The sequence below is a fragment of the Rhodamnia argentea genome, chromosome 1 (genome assembly GCF_020921035.1).
Source record: "Rhodamnia argentea isolate NSW1041297 chromosome 1, ASM2092103v1, whole genome shotgun sequence".
Lineage (NCBI taxonomy): Eukaryota > Viridiplantae > Streptophyta > Magnoliopsida > Myrtales > Myrtaceae > Rhodamnia > Rhodamnia argentea.
The window spans coordinates 2,324,425-2,333,717 of NC_063150.1; the positions used below are offsets into that span (position 1 = coordinate 2,324,425).

General features: G+C 38.7%; 1 protein-coding gene across 5 annotated transcripts; it reads right to left on the minus strand.

Moving 5' to 3' along the window:
• Positions 1–3,319: 3,319 nt before the first annotated feature.
• LOC115743364 (inosine triphosphate pyrophosphatase) lies at positions 3,320–9,293 on the minus strand. 5 transcript variants are annotated; one of them, XM_048278825.1, is made up of 9 exons: positions 9,036–9,293; positions 8,841–8,905; positions 8,692–8,755; positions 8,589–8,598; positions 5,014–5,045; positions 4,801–4,913; positions 4,215–4,291; positions 4,049–4,112; positions 3,320–3,406 (listed from the first exon to the last, which is right to left on the minus strand). In XM_048278825.1, exons 1-9 carry the CDS (start codon positions 9,166–9,168, stop codon positions 3,335–3,337), a joined length of 630 nt encoding a protein of 209 aa, XP_048134782.1. In that variant the 5' UTR covers positions 9,169–9,293; the 3' UTR covers positions 3,320–3,334. The 5 variants fall into 5 exon arrangements, with proteins under 5 accessions (XP_048134782.1, XP_030533970.1, XP_048134792.1 ...); XM_030678110.2 differs by having other exon boundaries at positions 3,361–3,406; positions 3,996–4,112; XM_048278835.1 differs by lacking the exon at positions 3,320–3,406 and adding an exon at positions 3,588–3,904.

The window sequence follows — 9,293 nt, forward strand, 5'->3', positions numbered from 1 at the left end:
TTTGTGCCAATTCAATCCTAAATCTTTTGATTTGGCCAATTTAATCCTAAACTTTTTGACAATTTACCAATTTAGTCATTCCGTCCAATTTTGACCGAAAATCACTGACGTGGACGCTAGCCGTCTTACGTGATATGGCAGAGCTGAAGTAGATGATTTTTATAATTAAAAAAAAACTAAATTTTGTTACTTTTTTCTCTTTTCCTTTCTTTATTTTTTCTTTTTTTCTATGAAGCCTGGCCAACCCTTGCCGATCACAGGCAAGGGCCAAACGACCCTCGCCCGGATCTAGCGAGGGTCGAGAAGCCCTCTTTGCGGTCCTCGCCTAGTGTCGGGCAAGGATTGGCCGAGCTTCATAGAAAAAAAAATATAAAAAAAAAAATTTTGGAAATATAAAAAAATTAACAAATTATAAGAATTTTTCACGTTAGTGATGGCCGTCCTATGTGGCATTGCTCGTCCACGTTAGCAATTTCTTTCCAAAATTAGATAAAGTAACTAAATTTGCAAATTGTAAAAAGATTTTAGATTAAATTGGTCAAATTAAAAAAGTTTAGGACTGAATTAACATCAAACATACTATGTTAGGACTTTAATAGTAATTCTCCTTCTGATTGCACTATTCTGGTTCTCTCACACTTTGTGTTGTTGTGCTTCACAAGGATTATCGATTTGCCCAATAGAACTAGATGATGTACAGGTTCGTTAAAAAAATTACTAAATTTATTGTATGAATGTCATTTCAATCTTAAATCTTCCAACGATTTGCCAATATAGTCATTTCGACCAAATTTTGGCCGAAAAATCCTCGACGTGGACGTTAGCCATCCTACGTAGCACGAACGGTGCTAGCGTCGACAATTATCTACCATTTTCAAATTCTAAGAAAAGGTCTTTGCCATTCCGAGCCAAACGCTATGAGATGGACAATGCTCCTATCATGCCCATTGGGATTGAATCTGGCACATCAATATGAACAAGGAGGATGAGATCCGTAAGGGGGGTAAAGCCCTAGTTGACGTGGAAGATGTTGATGCCACATGGCCATGCATGTGACCATGTGGCCCACATGGCATGTGAGGGGTTTCTGTACCTGCATGACATGGTCCCCATCCCCACCCACCACACATATGCAAAGTCGGTGGTGTGGGGGATGGACGTGGACCTCAAAGCTTCATAACTTTTTGAGAGCTTTTCTAGCCCCAGCATCATGCGTCATGCATTTATGATGGCATGTTGCATGGGCCAACATCCTACATGGAGTCATCTCGTGTGTTAATTTTCCCAACTACCCATGAACTAATTAAGTTATTCAGCAATTACCCAAATGGATGTACATGTCTTCTGTCCCTCAATACTAAGGAGATAATGTTTCTAGGGTAATGGTTCATGTCGTGTCGTGTCGAGTTATTTTACTCGCTAGGATATAGCGGCTAAATTGCTTTTGAGGTTTGTCCATTATGACGGGAATCTTACTTGCTTACCAATGACTAGTATTCGAATCACGTCGGTTTCTAACTTATTCTTGACCGTATCTCGCCGACTTTAGATTTTGCCCTAGCGATTTTGTCGCGTAAGAAATTGCGGCCGCTATCTATTTTTTCCACTCTCGATGTTTGCTACGAAAAAATTGAAACACTACATGGAAACTAACAAGTCTATGCAGTCAGTTAAAATCTTTTAAGTGATTTTATTTTTACAAAAGTTGTGCATAAAGAAATTGCGATAAAATGCATTTGGTTCCGACTCGTTGCGATAGAAATTGATCCCTCGAGGGACCATTGGAGGGCCCCCTCCATGCTTCTATTCAATAAATACCTACTTATCCGATTCAATGAACACACATTGCACTTGTGTCAATTTAATTTCAAATCTTTCAAATGTGCTAATTTAATCCTAAATATTTTCACATTTTGCCAATTCGATCAATCCAGCTAATTTTGGCATGAAATCACTCACATGGACGCCAAACCTTCTATGTGGCACCGTCAACGGACATTTCTAATAATGTTTTAATAATTTTTTTGAACTTTTTAAATAGTTTTTTCTTTTTCGACCAAAAAAATAATTTTTTTAATTTTATTTTCTCTATCTTTTCTTTGTCCCCTAAACTAAGGGTCGGCCAGTGTGGCCAGCAGGGGAAAAAACGAAAATAAAAAATGCAGACAAGAAAAGAAAAAAAAAGAATATAAAAAATCAAAAGATTATCGTAAATTGTGCACATTAGCGCCGGCCGAGTCATGTATGACGGCCGACGTCCACATCAATAATTCCTAGTCAAAATTAGCCGAATGGACTCAATTGGTAAAACTTAAAAAGGATTGAGATTGGATTAGTATAATTAAAATGTTTAGAACTATATTGACACAAATATAAGAGGTTTAGTACTTTTTGGGTAATTTTCCCCCAATATATAAGCATAGTAAGTTCATGAAGCTTTGAGAAATAACCAATGTACATATCCAGAAGAGCCAAAGAAAAGGTATAAAAAATGGTGTGTAATAAGTGATTTTGCTTGACAAAAAAGTTGGCTTGCATCATTAGGTTTGGCACTGAAGATTTCCGAAGGATACGAATCTCAATTGGACCAAAGACAGAAACAGCTTGTCAGCAACTTCTTGCCGACATCTTTCTCTTTTCCTTCTCTTAATCAATTCAATTGCGTCCTTGTTCCTTACAAGAATTTGCTTAAGAACCAATAGTTGTCAAAACGGTACAAAAAGGAGGAATAAGTTGTTACTTGAGAGTAGGGGTGATCGGTTCCCAATTCTCTTGGTCCAGTCCCATCTTGAAATCAAGAATCATATCAAGGGGATTCTCAGGCAGTCCAATCATTGAACCGGTGGCATTTCTTTTGTTTGTTTGTGATTTGCTGTTAAATTTTTTTCGTTAACAAATTATTTACCGAACCACCTCTCGTTAATTACACCGCTTTGTCGCTAAATCTAAAAGTCATACTAAGTATCCTAAACATCTTAGGTTTACGTTTACAAGCATCTTAGGTTTACGTTTACATTTAAGAACTTTTTAAATATATATATTATAGGGTCCCTTCGAATTGAGAATAGGACTGATTGTAACTGGTTCCAATTTTATGAAACCCGGAACCGGACCAAACCGGTTGGTCCGGTCCGAGCAGTTCCTGGTTCGGTATGTCAATTATGCTCAGCCCCACTTGAGAGGACACAGTTCAGGATCTATTTTGCCATAAAAAAGATGACAGGAAAGGGGAAAAGAAGAAGAAGAAGACTACAGTCCTATTTGCAAGTCTTTCTAGGTTCCGAAGTTATATAATTAATATACAAATTGGGTTCGCAAGGAAATGTTCTCACCATCAAAACTGAACATGAAGACGTCGAGGGTCTATACGACCAACCCCGTTTGGCGCAGGAATGTTTTGTGGCTCCTGTATTGGTAGAAATAAGATTGTTCTCAAACCACAAGCAGCCACACATGCTCTCAACGTTTTGCTCGAGTAAGGCAGTATTGAATATTGAATCTAGAGACAAATTCGAAACGAATCCGGAATAGCACAACACTTCATGTTGTTCATGTACTGCCAGGTGATGCAGTCCACCACACCAGCATGAATATAGACTTTTTATGCTCATAATTCGTTACTTTATATGAACGATGCTTCAGGGTTTTGTCAAGCATTTCAAAAATGTTTGACAACATATGATGCTTGCTATGCAAGCAATTAAGCAACTTTTGCATAATTTGTTCAATCGCAGATATGATCAATCTCTTTTAGAACCTACTTAGAGATGTTGTCTATGACAGCCTAGTTTGCTGATTTTCTTCACCTAACAAAGTTGCAGTAAAAGCAACACTAGCACTTGATCCCGACATTTTCTCTGGCCTTTTTGTTCTTTCTCCTCCTCCATCACCACTTGAGCATCCCCTGTAGAGAAATTATTGCACAGTACTGATATTGCTAGCACGGAGTAGACGATGTCCAAGAAACAGCCATTACAGAAGTATAGAAAGCTTACTCTTATGGATCGGACTGGAAAATGTAACCAGCCTCAGCGAAATGGGATTTTACTTGTGCGAGAGCCTTGTAACGGTGAGAGATCTTATTCTTCTCTTCCTTGGGCATCTCTGCATACCTATAACAAACAGAAACAACATACCAAAGTACGGTAACATAATATGACAGTTAACATAGGCAAAACTGCAGGAACCGAAGAGGACTCAGACATAACACTTACGTTTGCTCGTAGCCGTCTGGTTGGAAGATCGGATCCCATCCAAAATCAGTGGGTCCCCTTGCGGGTACTATCTTCCCCTGAGATGGCCACAAAAGTCAGATATCAGTGCAATCAACCAATCCACAACTAAAATTTCTTCCTACCGAGTGGGGCAGACAAAAGCCAGCAATCAATGCATATGAAGAGATACATGGTAATTGATCAACGAAACCAATCGATTCGGAATTAACTATGCATATCATCAAAAATCCCGAGCTCATTCTTCTCATGCAAAAAGCACTTCTAAACATTATTCTGACAAAAGATTATAGAGAATGTTGAATTTTTATCAGCAACTTTGCAATCCCAGGTTTACCTTGCAAAAACTAAGGATATCACTCGAATAAACATAAAACTGGACTTAATCTCATCACAGAATCCTTTCAATTACCGAAAACAAGGGAAGTCACAAACTGTTGTAGTAGAATAACTAAGTTCTCCATATTCTGTCAAGTAGCTACGATAAGAGGACTAAAGTAAAGGCACGGGAAAAAATGGGAAAAAGGAAATCTAAAGTATGATGGTGTCTTCTACAAGAAAAACTTACTGGAGTTTTTCCAAGAAAAGTGATTGGTTCAGCATCGGGTCCTTTCATGAAAGAAAATGCGCACAAAGCATAAGCTGATTTATCCTCATATGCCAGCAACAAATTGTTGAGACCTATAGCAGTGAGGCAAAGGGTGCATAAAATAAACGTATGAGCACTTCCGAGAGAACAGGGGCAAAATAATTCAGAAAAAGAGCAAAGGAAAAAAGATACCTTCATGACCAAGCTTCTGCAGAAACCACTTGCTGCGTGATTTTTATAATAAATTACATATTATCAAAAGAAAGAAAATAAGATAATTAGAAGCCCAATCAAAGAACAATTAATTATAACACATATATATGTTACATAGATTAAAGCATTAAAAATCTGGAATTTACTGGCATTGGAAATCATATGAAAATAGTTAATTGTTCAAGTAGAACTTTAGAAAATTCTGCGTCTACATATGGAAGAGCTCAGAAAAAAAGAAAAATAAAATAAGTGCCTGGATGGGGGAGCTTCACCAAGATAGACAAAATTGAGGGAGGCAGGCAAGGCCCTCTTAAATCTGATTGAAGCATCAATTTAATGACTTAAAAATTGGTTGAACCATTTTTGTTGGCTGGTGAAGATTTATCCATTTGTAGAGCATCTCATGCAAGAAGACGAGGCATATCAGCAGCAACTAGTTGATTTACTCTCAACCATTCAAAATTCAATTGTTGAAAAAATTTGTATCTTCAATCCGGTTTACTGTTGAAACAAGAACAGGGTAACTCCTAAGTTTAATTAATTTTCAGAGAACGAAGTCAGCAACCTATGAAAGGAATAAAAATTTTTCACTTAATCAGCCATTCACATAACCTGCCTGATTAGAAAGGAAGGAGAAAAAAGCTAAAAGAATAACAAACAACTTTTCTCAGCTAGATTTATCGGAGAAGTGGCCCTCAGTGGTAGGAGAAAGACTAGTAACATATAAAAATGTCAGCTAGATCGAATGTGCGCAGACAGGGGGAAAGAAGGAAGTGAACATCTAAAATTGACACTCTTCATGGTAACCCTACTCAATGCATCCAGGGCCAATTCCAATTCTGATTGAGGTTGAGAGTGAACAGCATCTTACGCCGCATCACTTCCAACTTGTCTAAGTACTTAGTAGAATAACTAACAGCTTCCCCAGTATGTTTACCAGAAGCAAACCCTAATATGTCAGAGTAAGACTACAGACAACCACTTTTCTTCTTCTGACAAGTTAGCTGGCCAGAAGAAGCTAGTATATATGTGTGAAGAAGAAGGGAAGAAAGAAGTGAAAATGTAGAAACCATGCTTTTGAAGGTTATTAATCACGCTAAACGTGCATGAGAGGCCAATCACAATTTCAATTAAGGACAGAAGTGCATGTAGCTTCTTAGACCCCCATACCAGAAGTGACAATTCCTCTAAGTGCATGGTGGTAGTTAGTACACCACATAGAATCTGAGTGGCTTAAGCAACCTATACTTGAGAATGCAAGTGCACTGATTGAGGTTGGATCGAGGTTAGCAGAGTTGAGGGTTCAAAATTAGTCCATGATGTGTACGTGTGTGTGTGTTTGGGGAGGGGGGGTCATATAGGCCATCTCGTCAAATGTCAAGAATTTAAATTATCCTCCCAAATGGATCAGTGATTCTGGAAGGGGAAGGCAACATTGAGAGAGAAACACTCAAGCTCATCGGTCATGCTAGTCGTGAAGACTAAAGAAATTATGCAGCAGTCCTGTATCAGTACTTCATAGTCTATACACCAGCCAACAAGTAAACTGAAGCGTCTCTTTGACCCTTGCTTCAGGAATTTATTGATATATTTTCTATATTCATGCCTTAGCTTTGGGTAGAACTCAATCATAGCATTCCTGTCAAATCCAATTCAAAATTTTGGGCTCAAGGCCTTATAAATATTATCCAAAGGAGCTATGAAACAGGTGAACAAAGTTCAATCATCCTAACGAGCCCCGGCATTTTCACTTCCCTCTCTCTTCTTAGGAATGTTGCTGGAGACTGCCTGAGCAATAGACAAATAGACACCTGGAAAGTGAAGGACAGATTTTCTACATCCATCATTATGAGTTAGGATAACTATGCGAGTGCAAACTGCAAAGCTCTTTACAAGCATAGTACGAGATTTTACCATCATCACACTTGTATAAACTATAAAGGCAAAGGATATTCATGAAACACCATTTACAACTCATAATAGGCATTAGGACATCAATGTCATTTTCTTCAACTCTCAACCAATGCGCTCGCGACCTTTCGATGCACTCATCCTGATTTATCAGTGTATCTGGAGAATTTTGACTTGTTCTTCTTTGATTATAATCAGGTTTATAGTTTCCAGTGATCCTGAACATTTGATAAAAAGTCATTTCAAACTCTGAGGTGAACATTACTTAGTGGAAAAACTTGGAACCTAAAGACAACTACAGTCAACAACTACAGCCAACCATTTCGCTCTTTCGCTCTAGTTTGTCACTTGGGAGCTTTTGGCATGAAGAAGTCAGAATACACCTTTGTGTTAGATATTGACATTTGCTAGAAGATAAAATATCCCTCAGTCCTCATACAACCGTTGCCCACACCAACTCAGTCCCAGACCCATAACAAAAAAAGATTTCTGAGAGAAGTTGCCTAAATTTAAGGGCAAGGATACAAATTTGATGGTAGTTTATACACCAATCGAGTATGAATATGTTATGTCCTCGGTCCTTAAATACTCTAGAAGGGGTTATTACTTTCTTTGTAGGATAGAAAGTTATCGAGGTGAAAGAATTAATAGGTCAATGTTGGACAGAATTCTTTCAGATGATAGCAGAAACTGCTTTTGAAACTCGTTCTGACAGCATAAGACTGAGACTCAATTGATGCTTGGTGTATAATATGAAGTGCATGACCTCACAACTAATCATATAGACCACCACCTTTCCTGAGTAGCACTACAACACCTTTTTCACTACTCTCTAAATATGACCCTCTTCCAGGACCTGTTCTGTTTGGGTATTGTCCTCCATAGAACAACCATAGACAGAGTGACAACAGGAAATTCTGGTTCAGAGAGAAACTAGCTAAAGCTCCCAAATAGTTAATATTTGCCCAGATGTTGAGATAGTTCAGACTGGTCTCGGGAAGGGAATAGAATGTATCCAAATCTGCAGCCCTTCAGCCGGTTCTCAATGTCTGTCAGAAGGTCAAGGTAGCTTTGAACTTTCAATTTCTCTCTATCTCTTTCTGATCAGATTGATTGTTTCATCCTTACAATAGTTTGCTTCTCCATCAATATGTAAACACTACTTTGCAGAAATGACTACTGCAGTAGCAATTATTAACAATGATGACCTAATTGGATATGAAATCAAGTATAAACCTATCATACCGAGTATCTCATTTTAAAACAATGTGAAAATTTGATCCTACAATAAACTGATCAGTAGTATGACCCCTCAATTTGTTCCAATGCCCTACTCAAAATAACTAACTCCAAAGCAGTCCACAGGTACATAGTCATTGACTTAAAATCAAGGGGAAAAAAAAAAGCACCAAACAGGTGCTGATTTACAGACCCAATGTACCATTACCACTATTCGCAGATTATTCAAGAAATTTTTAAAGCTAATTCATCATTGCTAATTAAAAAAGGAAGCAATAGAGCAAAAAAAAAAAAAAAGAACAAGAAAAAATCAAACAGGGCACCAAAACAACCGGATACTTAGAAAAGAAGAATAAGAAACAAGACCTCACGTAGCAGAGCCACAGCAAAAGAAAGCGACTTACATATAAGGCCCTGCGCATCAATTCGAAAGCAAATCAATCAGAACAATCTGTCATACGTGAATTACCCACCAAGGCATCAAGTACTCAAAAAATTGACACCTACCCGGAAGACCCTTTAGGGCATTGAAGCAGAGGCAAGTGTCTTCAACCAGTAAAGGTCCATTGACCTTCCAATTCAAAGAGACAACTAAGTCCACTGGGCAAATACGCGAAAGCTGTCACAGAAACAAAAAATGAGAAAAGAGAGGGTACCTCAATCGCAGCCAATCGAGCCTTCTCTCTGGATATGTCTTCAGGCTCTCCCTGCAATTCAGGCACTTAGAACGAGAAAACAAAAACACCCAGTTAGAGATTTTAAGAGGAAGGCGAGTAATACAAGATGAGAGAGAGAGAGAGAGAGAGAGAGAGAGAGAGAGAGAGAGAGAGAGAGAGAGAGAGAGAGTATACAGTCGAGCTTGAGGGACTGAAAGGGGATGGATTGACCCAATATGGAGCGGACTTCTTCGAGCTTCTTGGCGTTGCCGGTCACGAAGGTCACCGGCCGCGACAGCACCAGACCAGAGGCTTTCACGGCCGCCATGTTTTCCCGCCTAGTTTTCTCGCCGCGAGAAAGTCTCGAGGTCCTGGAGGGTTGGTTATAGGGACGATCGAATTGGCTTAAGATTGCGAAGTTCCCTTTCACTTCCGCACTCTCTGTAATACTTG

Excerpts from the sequence above, each read along its gene's own strand:
- LOC115743364 (XM_048278825.1), bottom strand. The coding sequence starts at position 9,168 with ATGGCGGCCGTGAAAGCCTCTGGTCTGGTGCTGTCGCGGCCGGTGACC. Across the intron at positions 8,756-8,840 it reads CTCGATTGGCTGCGATTGAG|GTCAATGGACCTTTACTGGT; the intron begins GTACCCTCTCTT and ends TTGAATTGGAAG. Across the intron at positions 4,113-4,214 it reads CCAGACGGCTACGAGCAAAC|GTATGCAGAGATGCCCAAGG; the intron begins GTAAGTGTTATG and ends TGTTTGTTATAG.